The sequence below is a fragment of the Corvus kubaryi genome, unplaced genomic scaffold (genome assembly GCF_017639235.1).
Source record: "Corvus kubaryi isolate FWS band 111438036 unplaced genomic scaffold, C.kubaryi_AGA036_p1.0 37341, whole genome shotgun sequence".
Lineage (NCBI taxonomy): Eukaryota > Metazoa > Chordata > Aves > Passeriformes > Corvidae > Corvus > Corvus kubaryi.
This window is the reverse complement of record NW_024581112.1, coordinates 4,560,500-4,580,414: the sequence shown is the minus strand read 5'-3', so window position 1 is coordinate 4,580,414 and position 19,915 is coordinate 4,560,500. Positions and strand designations below refer to the sequence as shown.

General features: G+C 35.6%; 1 protein-coding gene across 20 annotated transcripts in view; it reads right to left on the bottom strand.

Moving 5' to 3' along the window:
- Positions 1 to 19,915, bottom strand: part of LOC121666270 (ABI family member 3 binding protein) — a 129,666-nt gene that overhangs the window by 90,756 nt on the left and 18,995 nt on the right. For all 20 annotated transcript variants that reach the window (XM_042031640.1, XM_042031651.1, XM_042031649.1 and 17 more), the window contains exons 2-4: positions 17,833 to 18,012; positions 8,679 to 8,747; positions 6,621 to 6,753 (exon numbers count right to left, since the gene is read on the bottom strand). In XM_042031640.1, the coding sequence (XP_041887574.1) occupies positions 6,621 to 6,753; positions 8,679 to 8,747; positions 17,833 to 18,012 (382 nt within the window). The remainder of the gene's footprint in view (positions 1 to 6,620; positions 6,754 to 8,678; positions 8,748 to 17,832; positions 18,013 to 19,915) is intronic.

The window sequence follows — 19,915 nt, the reverse complement described above, 5'->3', positions numbered from 1 at the left end:
GTGGAAACTTGCCATCGCGAGTACTAAAAACACTGACTGCGATGACAGAATTTCCTCAACCATTTCAATAAAAAGCAATAAAAATGAAGTTCCATTTAACAATTTGCAGGTCACAATAATTTGACTATTAAAAATACCTAAATATCTACATGTGCTTTTGGGTAAATGCAATCATTTGTTTATAGAGTAAAAATTCAGAAATGCCAAGTTTTGTCATCAAAGAACAACAACTCATTGTTAAACCAGACCAACAAACTGCCAAAAAAAATGCAATTTCTGTGTCTGCCTGAGAACGCTGTAGCGATTGAATTTTGTTGTAATTTTAATTTCTCCCTTTTTCAAAACTTTCTTTCATCAAAAATATAATATCAAAAAGTCAACACATATAATTGAAGACGTGAGAAAGCAGTAAGATCCAGTCACCACTCACATCTATCAATCCCCTTGTGGCAGTGACATACATGCACAAAATGAGTGCAGCTGGCTGAACTGGAAACGCTCAGCAAAACATCTTCATAGATTCCCCCCAGAATGACAGAAAGCAGGCTGAAATAGAGCGCTGTCACATTCACATAGAAAGGAAAGCTACACTACATGTTTCTCAAATAAAACACTTCCCATTATCTCTGTGATGTAGGAACAGGAAAAACTGATTGCACACCACAGGGCCCTAACAGATAATATCCAAGTAATACACTGTGGAACAGTCCTAGGAATGCTATTCCCACCTGTGAATACTGGTTTGATGTTTCAGCAAGGACACGGCACACCCAGTTACACTTGGTGAGAATTTATTTTAATCTAGATTCTCAGCAGGTATAAAGAGCTAACAATATTGAACTTAATTTAGTATTTAATTTTGATTAATTATTTGTTATGTGTTTTGATGGGGAGATTTTATCAGAACAATATTTATTGATATCTCTTGTATTTCTATCTACAACAAATGCTAATCAAATGATTTCAGGGCTCACTCTGTTTCTTTTCTATATAAAACACTAGAGCTCTTCTGTTAAACCCCATTAAAGTTAGTACCTCCCTCTCTCGCCCTAACAGGCACTCATTTGAAGATACCACCAATTAGGCCCCCCTGGGGACTGTAGAGAAATTTTACCTCCTCCCTTTTTACTAGACAGCTGAAAGGATAATAAACTGCAACAATTTAAAACAAAAGGTGTCATGGGCAGGTGAGGGGTATTGTTGCACTCAGAATTAAGTGCGGTAATAATGAGAAAAAAAAAGCAAAACCCACCACAGCAGAGGAATAAAGAGCCCACATTCATCAAGACAGCCTCTCTCCACATGCATTTGGGCAACATCATCGAATGTTTAGTTGCTTTCTTGAAACTCTGTATCTTTTATGATATTTTGATTTTGCTTGCCTCCACATAAGATGTACACAAAACGTAATAGCAGAAATAAAATAAGTAAAACCAATTTCATCATTTAAAGGAAGCCACAAGGGCATGAGATTACTCCATAGGCCAACCGCTGTAGTGATTACTGTATCTGCAAAGTCAATGTACAAGACTCTCAGCCTGACACAGAAGGTTGTTTCTCTTCTATGTTCAGCTTACATAGTTTGTTTTTTTAAAACTCTACAATGCAAGGCAGTGCTCAGTTTAGAGACAGCCTTTTCTTTGCAAAAGAAATCAAAATACAATGAGCACTTTAAAGAAGCAGCACACAGGGTTTTTGCTTTTGAGATTAAGCAAATCTTATTCACTGTTAAAAGAAGTAAAATTCTAGGATGGATAGGCAAGACATTAAGTTTTCATCTATCAGTGTGAATGATACTGTTTTGCCAAGAATTCTAGTGCCATTTTTCCATCTTTTAACCAAATCTCATTTCAGCCAGGTTCCCAGAACGTGCCCGCACAGTCAAATATTCAGACACAAACAATTAGATACTGGAAATCTTATAAGGCAGATGGTTTTATGAGATTTCAAGACTAGGTCAGTTTGTATAAATATCATGGGTTTATTTGGAACCGGGTCCCAACCAAAACTCCAAACAATTTAATCATGACTATTTCAGTAACACGTAACACCAAACAAACAATTAAGCCTTGGAGATATACGAACATTCCAGCCCTGAGATTTCATGCCACCAGAGACAAAAGATTATGAAGCTCTTTTCTTTTTTGTTCATAGAAATCTAATGGGAATTTTTTAAAAGAGACCATTAGCCTACCAGATATTTATTTATTTATAGTTAGACTTCATTAAAAGCCCAGCATCCATCTAATGTTAGAAAGTAATACAAGAAATGGCTTGAACTATGATTTTTCAGACACTGAGTGTTGCGCAAGTTAACACATGAAGTTGATTATATTGTTTCCTTTTTTACTGCTAAGTTTACTTTAAAGTAAACACTGACATATATAAAAAATGGAAAGAATGACACCAGTGATGGTTACCGGTTAAGTTTGCAAAGCATTTTCTAATTTAGTTTTCACTTTTACATGATCACTAACATTCACTTCTTTTACTTAAAACTTTTAGTAGAATGACAGAAATGAAGAGTAAGAGGCTCTGAAGAGTGTGAGGCTGAACAGCAAAAAATCACTCCAGTTTAAACAAGCTTTTAGCATATACTCCTGCAGCATCAACTCAAAAGCATCTCAAACTCAAGATGTGTATTTGCTGCTGTATGTTTTCCTTTAAGAAATTTTGCTAAGTTTAAAATACATTTTGTATGTCACTTGCAACACAAAGTATGACTTAGTTAGGAGCTGCATAGTGACAAAAGTTTTTAAATAGGCACAGGAGGAGATAGGCACATATCTTTCTGAATTTAGGGCTTTAAAAACCCTACTTCTATGGACTATACAACATAAAGACTAAGTATGGACTCTCCTCTGGTTTTCCCTAACGGTTTTTCTTACTTTTTTTTTAAAGCATCAGATAAAAATGAAATAAACCACAAAATCTGTGCTACTTGCAGCTATGACATTAGAACATTTAAATCACAGGCGAGCCAATTTAAACAACGCCAATGTGAATTTCCCATAGTTTTTAACTTTAAAAAGACATACCTTCAGGTTTTAAATTTCTATTTTGCATGTATGTGAAAGTGTGTTTGTTTTTCTATACAACTCACTCCATAGAATATTATATTTTACTGTATCTATAAACCCTGCTTTCATCTAACACAGAAAATAATGGGGTTTGTTCCATCCCCTGACTTTCCTTCCTAAAGAACTGAAGGTCAAAGTCCACATTTTTTGAACCCCAACTACAGAGATGTTCTAATCAAAGCAAATACAAAGAAAAAAATCTACAGAGTATTCTCTCTTTTCCAGACTTAGATGGAGAGTAAATGTAGCCCCAGTGCTTTTCTTCTGACAGATCTGTCCACTAATACTTGTTTGAACACAAATAGGCAGAGAGGAAACAAACCTTTCTACTCTCTTAGAAATAATAAAAAGAATTGAACATGGCTGTGCAGCAGGATATCATGACTTTGCCATCTTCCCTCATCAACTACCTCCCACTGGCATTAGAAAAGAGGATGCTGAGAAAGGTTCCACCAACTGCGCTTTCTGGTGTTGTGTAGTTTTCAACAGTTACATAAAACTAATCAATTGAGTTTTTTGATTTAGATATTTTTGTTTTTTCATTCTAGTGCTAAGGGTCGGATGAGAGATAATGGTCACTTCAAGAATGCTTCAAAATTTCAGCTTTCATTTTTGGGCCACAAAAATGGCAGTGAATACCTTTGCTTCAACAAGGGATTAGCATTTGGGGTTATCTTGAAGGAAATATGTAGCATTCTATTGCCTTATGCTCTTAAGCTCTAGAGAGTTTAACCAAAAGAATGTTTTGTTGAAAAACATCACAAGTAAATAAGTAAATATTTTTCATTGGAGCTTCTTAAAAACTTCATGTGTACAGAAGACTGCTATGTGCCCTCAAGAAGCAAGGAATAACTTCATGGAAGCAGCAAAAGATAGTAATGCTCTTTGAGAACATGGCACCTCTTATTCCAAACTCGTTTTCTCACAGAACCAGATCTTCTAAGGAATATCCCACAGAGGTCAAACTTGCACTAGAGAAATCTTGGCCAGCAGAACTGAGCTATCCCATGTGGATTCTATTTTCTGACTCAGTAACAGATTGAAATAACTTTTATTATGCAACATTTGTACAAAAGCCTAACATCCACATGGAGATGGTAAAATCAGAGGCCGAGAACAGTGACTCTGTTTCAGGTCATATAGAGTGACAAATTTAAATCTTGGTGAGATATTTACTGACAGAACTGAGTTAAGAGGTCACGACTGCTATGAACTGCCAATGACAAAGATTAGAGGTTAGCCACTAACAGCAGTCTCGAGGATGATTAACAGTAATTGCAGCATGTCACAGTAAGGAGAATGTGCCAGATGAAAAATGATCAAGTCAGGCAGACTGCCCCTGAAACAGATTGAAATGTCGGTGAATCTGTTACATACTCTAACTCTTCTACTTTTATTACAATGCTAACTTGCTAAGAATGGGCTACTTCCTATTTTTTTCTTATTGCACATTATCAACAGTCATTCAAATGATTATCATAAATTAATAGTTTTTCTTCTACACACTGGCTAGAAGTATATATGGATCTAATCTCTCTTAGAATTCTAGATATACACACGAGGGTCATGTGGACAACTGTTCTCATCATTTATACAAATCACAAGCAGTTTGGTCCAGTAAAGGTAAAATAAATAAGAGCACCACTAAAGTGGCTTTTTTCTTTCTTCATTAACTTCGTTGTTATGCTTGATTGCAAAACAGAAATCTGCTTATAGGTATATAACCATACTTTGATAAGATCACTTGTAATTTGATTTAAATATTTTTAAACTAGCTTCTCCTGTCTGACAATATTTCACTAAAACAGAGTGCACATTAAAAGTAATTCCTGAGAGGAATACATCAGAATATATTCTAGACATAGCAAGACACAAGTAGCACACTGCCCTAACTCAAAAACTATGTTAAAAACTTTGTTCAAACTTTGAGTCAATGAATATCCAGCAAGAAAATTCAGCAACTGAGGAGAAAACACAGAATTGATGAAGGCATGGTGGTGGATACCACTTGCCTTGAATTTCCAGGTGGATTAATACAGGATATAGGCTTCTCCTGAAGTGTTCTTCCTTCCCACTGTACAATGGGTGCTGCAACACTGGTGCTGACACATCACATAAAGATAAATTCCTTGGTAAAAATGGTGCTAAAATCACTATGTCAGAACACTTTATAAGCTTGTCCAAGATCAGCTCATGTCTTCAGTTTCTCACAGTAGGAAAATATTTGCTTCTTTCTTGATTGAAAGAGCAAAATCTAAGCCTAAACCAACTTTTATTTCTACTGAAGAAAAATCTGATCAAATTTCATCTTTGGACATTTACTAACATTCCATAACTGTTTCCTAACAAACATTAACATTTTTTCAATAGTGTTTGAAATTCTGGTTGGTGATGAAGATCCAAATTTTTTTCATGAGAAATTTCTGATGCTTGAAAAGAATTAGTCCTTTTGTGAAGTATGAAACTTTTGTAAGGTATGGAAAGGTCCTCCTGACTACATGAGATGTTTTTTTAACATAACCTATGTTTGGCATCCAGTTTAATCATGTCAGCTAGAGTTTTCTTATGAATACCAAAGTAAGAAAATTCAATTCTAAATTAGACAGCTACAAATTGGACAATACTAGATAGGTAAAGCAAATGTTCTATAATGCAATATGCAAAAATAATAATGAAAAAAAAAACCGCACATTTAAAACCCAAAAGGTAACAGTTGCAAAACAGATGTAGATGCATCCCATGGGTGCACAATGCTTCTTTTTAGTTTTACAAAACACTGCTGACTAGAATAGAGCTTCACACAATGTAAATGAAGGTAAAAAAAATTCTTCTGTTGTCGAGGAAGAATATGAAGAGAACACAAAAAGACAAAGTAGGGAAAACATCTATAGTAACAATTTAAACAATTTTATTCACCTGCCAAGGGCTGAATAAATAATGATAGTGCACTTAATTGAGAAGCTCCTCTGCATGATGACTTCTCTTGAAACTTCTACTTGGTGAGTCTTCCTGAGTTTCCCACCTACTGTGCCACCCAGTAAATGCCAAAAATATTGACATAGAAGAGATCCTCTTTTACTTACAACAGAAAATTTATGAAAGCTGTACTGTATCAATAGCAGGAAAGCAGTTTTGGTGATAAGACAAAATAGAGGAAACAAAAATCAAATGGTGTTAAAACAAGGAATCATTCCCCCACCTCAGCACAACAAAAGACTTCTTTTACTCTTGTTCAGTCAGCTCTAAAGTAAAATATTTCCTGTGATTTAACAAAGTTTCAATTTATCAGATAAGAAATTAAGGTAGAGCCAAGGCCATTGATTTAAGAACAAAGGATCTAGTGTAAATAGCAAGATTTGTAATTCAGCATGTAGACATCTGACTAAACTGCTGTCAAGTAGATTTGCAAAGCACTAATGTGAGCAAATGAGAAAACTTACTTCACATTCAGAGCTATTGTTTACAACATTTTAATTTCCACTGTAAAATTTATCTTAATTACAGCAGAGAGCTGCACCCCATCTTTTTCTGTTTTGTTACCTGTCGCTAGCACAGTTACTTGTTGCTGTCCAGTCATGTTGAGGGTTGACTAGGATGCCCCAAGAGAGAAATACAGAGGTTGGGGTGAGAGTGCCAACTACCAGCTGCAGAGGCTTTTGTGTCTTGTTCCGACCTACATAAGAAACATATAAAGTTAATTTCTCTCTCCTGCATTATGTAGAGGAAAGCTTTTGCGACTGGATAATTAAATAAATGAAGATCTAGTTCTCTTGTTAGCTTGAAGGGAGAGGTACAAGAGTTCTCTATTTTTCATGGTCACTATTTCTAAGATATGATTTACAAAAACGGCAGAGAAGTGTCCATGGTCACTTTTTCAACCTAATGTTCCAGTTAAACCTAATTTTTGAAAATGAATATTTGGTGGTTTAGATATGCTTACTATAAGAATAAGCTATAGGTAGATTAAATTAAAACGTCTGGCTATCTTGGACTACATCACAGAAGACATGAGAGAGTCCAGGACATTAGACAGTCTCCATGGATGTAACAAAAATAGTAACTTCTTGGCAGTTTTCTCAGTAACACTGCAAATATGTCCACACATAATAAATATTTTCTAGAGCATTCTTAAGAGTAAAATAAAACCTACAAAAGTTATTTTGCTTTTAACTGTAGGCAGATCTGAGTCAGTGTCTCTATCTGCAGGATTTTTCTCTTTTGATTACCTACTATATGGAAATCAGCTTTTGCATGATACTGAACTTCAGCTATGCTCTGTATGGAGAAGTACAATTCTTGTGTGGAGAAAGAACTTATTTTAAAGAAAGTTTAAAAGTTAATAGGTGGAAAGGAACAAACGATCTAGAGAAACTCTTTTGAGCCTGTAGTTTACAGACTGCTACAGGCCCAAGGAGAATCTCTGGTGTTTGAAAGATGATTAACTATAGAAAATTGATATATTATTTACATCATATTACATACGTCAAAAATCTAAAGGATCTTTACCTTCTCAAAATGTACAGGTGACCAACATTTCTTGGAAGTTTATAAATTACAGATTTGACTAACTTTCTTCTCATGCCTCTTGAAACCAATTATTTCTTCACATAAAAAGCCCCAGTGACAATATCAATATATGTGTGTACATTTAGAAATGTTAACCATGTTGGTTTTTACTTTGTTGATGATGAATATGTTGCTACAAAACACACATTAACAAGCAACATATATATGTTGCATTTGAAAGGTAAATCACTTTCCAAAATCTTTCCAGACATACTGTGCTATACCTGGCCAAGAGCAAGAAAAAATTAATCCCAAGCATAACTAGGAAAAAAATATCATATAATGATCATAGAATAATTTTTGTTGGAAGGGACTTTAAAGCCCATCTAGTCCAAGTCCCCTGCCATGAGCAGGGACATCTTCAACTGGATCAGGTTTCTCAGAGCCCTGTCTGACCTGACCTTGAGTGCTTCCAGGACAGGTCATCAGTTTATTTTTTGCAACAGTCCAGTGATCCTGAAAGAAGTCTCCATATTAAAGTACGGAATTAAGTCTCCTTATTAAAGTACGGAATTCAGAACTAACAGTATTAACGACATGATTAAGGGCATATAGAAAGACTTTGAAACAGATCAGAATAAAATTCAGATTTCTACTCTGCTGTGTATAGTTTCAGCTGGAAATATCCCTCTTTCCATCAGCAAGCTTAGCAGTAGTATTGATACAGAGATAGAGACAGACAGACAGACACACCCACACTACCATTTTCCAATGAGAAACAAAGAGCGTTAACATGTCTATGGATGAAAGAATCCTTACTTGTAGTTTGGGAAGAATAACTTTAATGTCTTTAATCATTAGTGTTCTAAATTTATGCAAAAAATCTTTAGGTACATCTTCATGTTTTGAACACCATATGAGTGACTAATTACTGACTAGGAATTAGTGTCCTACATCTTACCTTTCCACATATAGAATTTGTGCATCCCAGTCAGATGAATACAGGTAGAAATACCTTTTCAGAGAAACCCAGTCAAAGGTTCTGTTTTCTTTCAAATATTTTAAGAAAGAGATGGAGTAATATTAAAATACCTGAACAAGATTTCTTGTTATTTGAAACACGTGCTGGTCTTACTGAAACCAAGTACCGTGGCTCTGCATCTGCAAATGAATAAAAGAGCAATTATTACAGATGTGCTAGAGATTAATCTGAAATTAATAAGAAAAAGTCAAATAGCGAATGCTTTACACGGTATCCAATCTTTGTGATCTGTTTTCTTTAAATTGTATTGAGTTCAAAATAATAAATGCTTCCATTAAAACAAGGTTGAGATGTTTGGTTTAGTTTGGGGAATTCCTCTTCAGAAATAAGATTTTCCCTTTGTCTTAAAACCAGATGTCAGGGATTTCTGCCCTTCTTAATTACTTAAAACCAATTCTCTCTGAATTGCAACATGAGAGAAGTTGTCATAGGACATTCCAGCAAGACATCCATGGGTAGAATTTGGCTCACCATATACTGACCAAAATTATTTTTACCATAGCTTTTAGAAAATAGGATTACTCTATGTAAAATTCTTATTGTAGTTTAGATACATTTACCTAAATGTATAACTACAGATGAGAGACTGAATTTCCTGCATATATCAGCATAACAGGCACCTTGAATTCTACCACCTGAACAGAACCACTAAGATATCATTAAATTTCCCCTTACACTCAGATTTCTGTAAAGAGAGAGAAAGGAAAAGCAGTACCAAATAAAATCCAAATCTTGCTTTACTACTGAAAAGGCTCTGCCAGTAGCAAGGGAAACCACTCCAACTTAACTTCACTGATTTTATGCATTTAAATCACTTGAAACCCATACTATGGGTGTACTTTAATTGTTTAATTATTCTTTTTAAATGGGTTTCATCTGAACCCAATAGCCAAGATAAGCATTGAAAACAGCTGTTCAGAACAGTGTGGAAAAAAGTATTAGTTAAAAAAAAGGAACCCCAAAGTGCAAATACATATTCATTTACAAAATGTTTTTTAATATTTGGAAGGGTACACAAGTATGGGACCTGTGTAACCATCTGGACATTTTTTGTATTGAGACTGAAAACTAGAAATTAGCAACACTTTAAAATAATTTGGTTTCCCTCTACTTTAAACCCAGTTTTCTGCTCTGCATTTATGCCCACTTGTGAGACTGTTATAACTCACAACATATTCAACAGGATTATTTTAAAGCATGACCTTGAAATTTTGAGAACTACAAAGCCAGTCTTCAAAGCTCTAAAAGTTTATGAGTTCATCAGTAAAATGTCCAAGAATTGTGAGAGAAAGTTATTCAAATACTTTGAAACATTTTTTCCCTGCTCCATAAACGGAAAAATTAATTCTGGCTGAAATCTGAAATTACTTGTGTAGCAGTATATGAAATAGATTAACTGCTAAACAAAATTCGGCAATAAACAAAGACTGTTAATGCCTCACTGGACATCTCAGCTACAAAACCTTGCAGTTTTCAGGATTCATTAGTTCTAGCAGGTGTTTTTTTTTCTCTAACAAAATGTTCTCTATGGAAATATTTCTGCTGTTCATTAAGCTTTATTTTGGTGGATTTAACGAATGTTGCCTTAACAAAGAATACAACGCATTCCCATTTTGCAGGGAATTCATGGCTCTTCTGACCGTAATACAAGCTACAAAAGGAAGTATTTAGGAAAGCAGGCTGAGGCTAGATGCTGAGAGAGTGCTGTTATAGAAAGAGTAGGTTTAAAAAGTAGCACTTCTTTAGAACCACTGAATTTAAGACAATATTATGAAAATTATAACTGAAATCAGAATATGAAATTGTTAAACAAGTCTGTTCAATATCTGAAATACAATAATAAATTTCTGATCTGTACTTAACAAAAGATATATCTTAATTTAGAAATATTATTCCATTCCTGAGCAGAACCACCCATGCTACTATATAGATGTTAACAGTAGAGCAACTGTAATTTAAGTTAAATTCATTGGTTTGATGTACAGTATCAAAGCATTATGCATGGACTGGAGGACACATGTCTTGAAATGCTTTTACTCTGGGCAGATATACATTCTATATCCAAGGCACCTGAATTTAAAAAATGCAGAGAGCTTTTTCAATATCATATAATGAGCCCTGACTTACTAGAAATGGGAGTTCTTTCTTAGTCTTCCACAGCAATTCAACATTTCTTTTAATAAGTTCAGAAGACTACTGAGTTTTCACACTGATTCAGTCTTCTTGCTGAGAAATATGACTATCAGTCATTATCGCAATGCTGAAATCATCTGATGCTACTATGACTCAATTCATTTTCAGGGCGTTAAAACATTGCCTCACCCATGTATTAAATTCTGTCAAGTTACAGGAAATGTTTCACGATAATCTGTGTTCTTTTATGATGCCTATTATATTCATAATCCATTCCACAGATCCATGCCTATAAGAAACAGGAATCTTGGGGAGAGGTGAGTAAAACAGGAAAAGAAAATGAAAATTCTGTGAAATACCAGAACTTAAATAAAACTATAGTTTACCTTGCACTAATTCATCTTATATGCTTAAGAGATAAATTGCTGAAATTAGAGGTAGGTAGGAAAATGTGACTGTCAGTTATAAAAATATGGGTGTTTGACTGGATGTAATTATGAATTGCAGAATATATCAACTATTTACATGAAAATATATTTAAGAAGAGAAGCTCATTTGAAAAGTAAAATTATAGACTCAAGTAAAAGCAAATTACACCACAGAGTACAGGCAATCCTGTTTGCAACAGAATATTTCTTATTTTCTTTGAACTGCATTTAGTAAGAAAAGGGCAGTTACATGACTAAGGTCAACATTGAAACGTCTGGACACGGAAGCATGAATCCAACATCTGGCTCCAAAAATCATTTCAACATTAATCAGTATATAACAGAGACATATATGATAAAGATACAAGATAGAGATCTGCCTTTCTCTCATCTGTGAGGACCCACAGTCTCATAAATGAAGGATCCCTACAAAACAATGCAAGCTTTAACAAGTAAAGTTTGAAATACATTAGCAGATTTGCTATGAAAACCTTAGCAGCTCCTTGATGCCACAAGGATAACGTCTTGCGATAACACATTCTTGGAGGGCTGCTACTCTAAGACCACTTGTTTGAACCTATTACTATCTAACCCCCTTTATTAAAGCTAGAACAACAAATACCTTGCCTAAGAGCTCCTTTCAGATCAGAAATAAAGTCCAAATAGTGACCACCTTCAATTTTTGAACCACAAAATACTCTAGGAAAATGCCCACATGTACCAGAGAAGTGCTACTTGATAAATCCATGCCTAATTCTTAGTGATGTAATTCTCCCAAACATGTGCTATTATATTAATAAATAAAATTTTTAAAAGAAAAAAGCTTCTATTGCACACCTTAACAGCTTATGAAGATGACCAGAATGTAACAAAAATACATGCCACTGACATATCAGATTAACATAGGAGAACACTTACTTCCATTTGCCATGAGCTAGGCTATCAAATCAGTGGCAGCAGGCAACTAACACATACTACAAAATGCTAGGAAATTCTGCTTTTGTTCAAGCACACTATTCAGGGCCCAGCCAATATGCACATGAAAGCAAAACAATGTAAGAATGAACTGACTGATGAACTTAGAATAAATCTTAAAATAGTGTTACAAATGTATCAGAATTCATAGACCACTGAATTCAGAAATCAAAACAAAGAATTTTTTTGGCTTCAGGCTGCAAATCCTTAATCTGTAATTGGGGATTGCTAAAGATTTACCATGCGATGTTGCTAAGGGCAAAGGTGGAGGAAGAGGAGGATAGAAGGTATAGTAGTGTAACAAGCATGGGAAAAGACAGAGAAGTGGGACAAAAAGGCTGGCATGAATGAACTCACTGCTGATCAATGCACTTGTCTGGAGGAAGGGGTATCTGCTGACCTCCTCCAGGTCCTCCCTTCCACTAGGCTCAGCTAACATTAGCAATGAGAACTTTGTTTGTGGTAAATTAGCAGGAGGCAACATAATGCTGAATTACCATTCACATTATTTGGCATCTTGAAAAGCATGGAACTAATACATCTGAAAATTTCTGGTATTTGATCAGATATAAGAAACTGCACAGCAAGATCTTTCAGCTAAGCACTGATCCCTGAATTGCACTTTTTAAAATGTGTTCAAGTTGGTAATAGAATGCTTTCATATATATACATAAACACAAAATTCACCCACCAGTTATTGGGATTGTTATAAAGCAGGATTACCAATACATTCTCCTCTTACACTGTACAATCTTGTTCAAGAAAAGGAAAAGTAAGAGCATTGCACAACTTTGATCTGGTTTTAGAAACTGAAAGGGAAATTAATTTTGTTCACTGTGTTAAGTAATTGCTGTTCATTCTTACAACACTCTCCTGTCTCCACGCAATTTTTTGGGTTTCTCCAACAGTATCAACAATTTCTAGAAGGCTGGCTTGCAATCTTCCTAGCCAAGTTAGAAAAGACTAACACAGATTTCTTAAGCAAATACTCTTTCCTTACAAGTCAGGAAGACTGAAAAAATTAAGATCAATGTTTAAGTCAAGCCCAGAGCTTTTGGATGGGTCTGTTCACCTTTTCATTAGTCTAGCTGAATTAATACCTTGATATATTTTGGCACTATCTGAATAGCTTTCATGACCAATAATAATGTTGTTTACTGCCACATAAGTACACAAAGTACACTCAGCACAAAATACATCTGGTGTCCTGATAAAGAAGCATAAATCTTGGAAACAAACTTTGTTGCTGCCTTGTCATTGTCATTTACCCTTCAAAATGATTCAGATCATTCTACTAGTGTATGAAGCTGCTCAAGACTTTCTTGCCAGCACAAACTCATTACAAGTCCAGGAAATCCAATAGAATCCTTTTCTCTTTGGACATGCCCCTCTGCAGGCAGATCCCAATTTATGGATAATGTTATGCAATTGCTGCCTCAGTTACTATATAATTTGCAAAACAAAGGCAAAACAGATATTTTAAGATAAGAATCACTGCAGTGAGGTGCTGAATATTTTAATGGATGAAACGTAGGTGAATGTCACACTTCATACAAAGCCATATATCTCTCCTGAAAATCCTTGGAAAGGTCATATCCTTATAAATTTCTTTAAAATATATATCCACCTATAGACACATAATTTTATAAATTAATACATCTGCTGACTTCAAGCTTCCCATTAACAGGATCGTAAGAGGCGTGTGACCCAGCAGAAAAGCTGACAATAAATTTCATTTTAATCTACAATGGCTGGGTTGCAAATATGGAATTTTGGGGCCTTAGAAACATGTATTGTGTATATTGTGTCATCCTCCATATTCCAGTTCCAACTGGGGACAATTATCCCAAACAGAATACCAATTATGCTGCTCCATTAACAAAACCAGGGATGCAGAGCTAAATCAAGGAAATGTGGAAATGTGGAAATGTCTGCAAGGTACTTCATTCTACCTAGTAGAGCTATACTCCTTGTTAGAAAGGACAAATTATATTAAAAGGGATTGATGCATTTTAGGAAGGGATTAATGACTTATATGTGAAGTCTGTGTGTTTTCTTTCATTGGCCTAATAGGTAAACTAATGAAAAATTTTTTTTTGAGTAGGGTCTATGGCTGATTACATATATGTACGTTTTTTCCTTAAAAGTCTTCACAGAATAAACGATTTTAATACTACTAGAACCAGATCCACTTTCATGGATCTTCCATTCTCGTGGATCTAATCACTCCCTCAGGAGATTATATTCCACAGTAATGTTCCTTAATGCATTAGAAAAACACACCTTTTAGAGACTAACAAATGCCCTTAAATCTCCATTTCTAATCTTTACCTTCCAGCTACAAACCAATTTAAGGTTGTGATCATAGTCCCTAAATTGACTGGGAAAGGAATTATCTTTCCATGAACCATTAAAACTGACAAGAAAGGAGGAAACATTAAATTGTATTTGTCTTTATCTAAATAGACCACTATGACTTTTCATATTTGGGAACCACTTCCTCCACATCCTGTTCAATAAAAGCCTCACCCACCACTGTTCAGGGAAGCCTGTAAACTCACCTGATTTCTGTAAAATTCAGATAAGTCAAAGCATGAGAGGACCAAGAAGGAGTTCTTAGGGCAAAAATGAATGGCTTTTGTACAAACCTAGCTGTTCTGACTGTGGAAAAACTTGTGGAACCCACTGAAGACCATTTTCAGAGCGTGCAGTGGCACTTGGATCGCTAGAATATGGGATAGACAATGCTGAGTGTGAAATTTAAAAAATACATTGTTCTAATATGAAGAGAAGGTACTAGGCCAACTTCATACGAGTTGTACTAGGAGTACAAAGATAATCTAAGATTTTTCAGCAATATGGTCTAGGGGGTTTATGTCTTTGGCACATTCTTGAGAGTAGTTTTATTGTCCCTCTACAACACCTTGGTTTTTCTAAAATCAATATAAAGTGTGTGCTAGAGCTGAGGTCTCTGGCTGCCACAATAAAACTCAATCATTGTTCCTAGAATTAAGAACCATTCTGCAATTCTTCCAGTTTCTGCCAACAACTGATCCTTAAATATGGTGGGGAGGAGGGAATGTGCTAGAAATCATCTCTGTCTTCATTTCTGCCACACAAGTCACTCTAAAATAGAGCCAAAAGCACAACTGATGTTTATTGCTTTAGCTCGTGTTCCATACACATTTGGAAAGCACAATCAAAGCTGCACTTTAATGTTGTGTTTAATATTTGTAAAATGGGAAAGATTATGCACTCACTGCTTCCAATAAACAAGTCCCCAAGGCATACAATCTAACCCTAAATCTCTTAACTAAAAGCAACTGCTCCAATAAACGTACTGGTAATTGCCTTAAATAAATGCTTGCAACTTGAAGAACATATTGCTGATAACTTCTTTTACTCGTGTCTTTTCAAAGATGACATTTTCTGAAGGTTGGAAATGCTTGTCTTGGTATCTGTATTATGTTGCATTTTGCATGTTTAGTTACTGGACATTCAGAAGTCACAAGCATAGACTTATTGTCACAAGGAAACGGACAACTTCTATAAGCATGAGGGAGATAAAATTTTGAAGTTATTCTCCTTTGAAATAATCATAAAGGAAGAATATTCGTCAACATTTTTGCTCTTCCCTCTCCTGATACCCTACAGAAAACGAATATGCATGTGGTTAGTGCTCTGATGTGCTGTAGAACTAAGAAGGTTCCTAGTTTCCAGCCATTAACTACTGCAGTTAAAGCTACAAAATATCAATATACCTTAAATTCCAGGTAACTCTGAGCTTTCAGTTTTCAGCATCGCAATACATTAAGTATTAAAGCTTCTATTAAATAGGAAGTGCAAACGATCTACGCATGATACTACATTTAGTCCTTTTTTTGCTCTTTCCTAGGATCTTAGAGTATCTGAAAAATATTAATCCTCACTACTCATGCAACAGGCATTGTTATGCCTAATGCACAGTATAGCACAGAAAATCCTGTACATCGTTCTTAGTGAACTGATTCAAAAGTTACACATAGGATGAATCAGATAAACCAGACGCAGCTTAAGTCAGGCTTATGAAGTCAAACACTGGATTGGAGATGGAATTACAAAGAAATCCCAGGAGTACCAACTCATGAAAAGGAACGTTAACTTCTGCCACAGTGATCCTATCAGTTTCTAATATCTTAATTATTCTGTATCTAACATCTTATTTTTTCATTTTTTATTCTGCAGTTTTCAGCCTGGAGCAGACACCCACAATGGCCTTAATTGACCACATCAAAAAGATAGCAATTACTACTCCTATGTGTTCTGGGGTGATGTTATGAAGCTGCTTTATTCCTTAACCATCCGCTCAACGCCCAAGGATGCTCTTTCTTTAAGATGGACCCAGGGGGTGGGACCACAGGGCTGAGTGTGGGGCAGTTTAACGGCTCAGCCCAATGGCTCAGGGAGCTCGGCGGGGCTCAGGGCAGGGAGTGTGCTAGGAGTGCTGTGCTGCTTTCCTGGGTTTCCTTTGTGCTCCAGCTAGCTGGGAAAAGGTTCTGTTGGGTTTTTTTCTTGCTCTTTTTTCCCTTTCCTTCCCCTTGCCTCACTGCCTGCCTTCCCTCCTCACTGGTCCAGGGAGCCTGCGGGTGCGGCGCCGGCGGGCCCGTGGGGTGGCCCCGGCTGGTCCGAGCCCACGTCTGTTCCCTCTGTGGGAATTTGTTGTATTTTGTTGTATTTTTTTGTATTTTTTTCCCCCTGTTCTACCCTGTTTTGTTTGTGTGTTAATAAACAGTTTGGTTTCTTTTTCCCACTTTCACTCCTTGTGACCCATTTGTCTCATTGACGGAGGAAAAGGGGAGGAACACTCACTCCGGAATATTTCCTCCTGAAGTCTTATCTCAAAAACTGAGACATATGCTCATGCATCCTTTCCTCCCCCTTGTTTTACACCAAGATCACCAGCACTAAAATGATGAAGGTAAATTGATTCATTTCAGGCTAGAAAAGCTTAAAGAAAGCAATAGGAAAATCCTTAGGGATTGAACAGATATCTCAAAAGGTCAAATCCTGATAAATCAATGTTTTAATAATTTTTTTTTTCTCCTCCCTAATCCAGATAACAGAATATAACATTCTTCACATGGTTTAATCTCTTCCATAAAACAGCTTATGGAATTCTGTTGGTAATGTCTCACATGGAAGTTAGAGGTTAATCCATAGCATGTAGTACTGGAGTAGATCCCCACAAGAAGAGGCATCATTTTGATATGAATGTTTCTGTCAAAAGGAATCAACCACACAATTCTCAAGACTGTTTCACTGTGTCTTCTACTCTTTGTTAAAAACATGTACATCTCCCTTATATTTTACTTTATAGCTGCAACCTTAGGCAAACCATCCCATTTGATCCATGATGTGGTCATATAGCACGGTTTATCAGTAAAATGAAAATCCCCAAAACAAATACCAGTAAACAAACTTTTCCAAACAAAAACTAGTTGTTCTCCTTGAGGGATCTCCTAATTCCACTTTCAACTGAAATTCTTGACAGCAACCTTAAACAAACACAAAGAAACCTTGAGCAACAACACAATAGCACAAAAAATTAGGCAAACAAAATGTTCATATTCTCCTCAATCTCTTCCCATAATTCATTACAACAACAGCATGCAAAGCAAATATGTCTTACCAAGTTCTGTTACATAGTTTTTTCCTTCTGAAGGTAAAGGAATGTACTGATTAGAAAGGAAGTTGCTTCCATAGCCCAGGACAAAACCTTCTAGTTTGGTGCTTTGACTTGGTCGAAGATACCTCATGCAAACGGTGTCATCTGTTGCATTGATCTGAACCTTCAGACTCTGCCTTTTCACTGGGGAAAGAGTAAAAAAGAGATCAAAATGCATTACCTAGCAATCATATATTCAGTAATGGAACATGACAATATAGCAATATAGGGCTGTTTAATTTGCTAATAGCATGCAACTGAAAAATTTCTTACAGGTCATGTCTCCTGGAAACCCAGTGTATTTTAAAAAGTGAACTAACAGTCATGTGAAAAAGTGGTTGCCAACATAACTGTTTTTCCACTAGTTTAGCATTATCATTTGCTTTAACATCAACAATTGCAGTAGTAAAACCATGCATGAAGTAAGTGGAAAAAATGCATGCATTTTTTCCTTTAAATGCAAGAGTTATAGTAGTAGTAGCCATATATAGGACCCATAGGTGAAAAAAAGTGCAAGTTTTTGGTTTGATTTTTTTTGCTTGTTAGTAGAAAATATGAAGTTGTAAAATTAAGTTCATCAGTTAATCACACTCAAAAATTATGGTAGAGGATAAACAGTAACCAGATCCAAATAAAACTTCTACAATTTTTTCCCCCCTATGTTGGGCTGGAAATGTAATTTTGTATTTGGAATTACACCAGGACACCTAACTAACATAAATATTTTACTCAAAACTACGAAGAAACTCTTTTTAAACATTCATTTTTATGCTTTCCAGGGGAACAGCACATAAAGTAAGAAACATCTTGTATTTCCATCTGCAAAAATTTAACTTGCAGCAACAGAGAATGACTTCACAACAGAATTACTAACTTTTTAGGCTACAAGTTGGTGTTTTGGCTTCTTCTTGTTGGGGTAAGGGAGAATTGGCTTTTCCCTTTTCCTTCCTTGGTATGTACAATTTTAATATTCCCTTGTCACAGTTAGGCCTATCATATTTTCAGAACCGTTGAATTGCTGGCTTTCCCCCAAACTTACAACACCAGCACCAGACTAGTATATTTTGGGTTATTATTTCTCTTCTCATTCTCAAAATGTAAATTTTTATCCCCAACATATTTTCAGGCATCTGTCCAATTATGAAGGCTGAAATTAATTTATCAGGAAAAACCAGAACTTTGCAGACAATCATTTTACTTCAGGAACTAAATCCTGAAGAAAAACAATGAGATAAATGATATATAATATATCATTGAATAATAGTGCAGAGTGATACTAAACTTCCCTTTCTCTCTCTTTTTCTTTCTTTCTTTCTTTCTTTCTTTCTTTCTCTTTCTTTCTTTCTTTCTTTCTTTCTTTCTTTCTTTCTTTCTTTCTTTCTTTCTTTCTTTCTCTTTTTCTTTTTCTTTCTTTCTTTCTTTCTTTCTTTCTTTCTTTCTTTCTTTCTTTCTTTTTCTTTCTTTCTTTCTTTTTCTTTCTTTCTTTCTTTCCTTCTTTCCTTCTTTCCTTCTTCCTTTCCTTCTTCCTTTCCTTCTTCCTTTCCCTTCCTTTCCCTTCCTTTCTCTTCCTTTCCCTTCCTTTCCCTTCCCTTCCTTTCCTTCCTTCCTTCTTTCCTCTCAGTAATTGCAGACTAATATTCAAAGTTCTTCTAGACAACTACATACTCATTCTCTGGTATCACCCCAACATACTCTGCTTCTTTTAGAGAAATTCTAGTGACTAGAGTTGCCAAGAGACTAAAACCCTCACTTTGTTTTAGTAGATGATTTGAGCATCTGCAGTTGTCTGCACACAGAATGTAAAGCCTTAAGCCAACACTTTATGCCTCTTCCCTTTATAGAAAGAAGCGTACAAGTAAAACTGATGGAAAACATCTGCCTCCCTTCCTTTATCTAAAGAGTGATCAAGAAACATCATTCAGCCAGGAAACTGTCACAATTTTCTGAAGGCAACTCTGCCAGGTTCCAGAAGACTGCAAGGCTTCTAGAAAACTAGTTCTCTGGCATTTTCAGCAGTGCAATACCTTCACGGGAAAAAGGGCAGCAG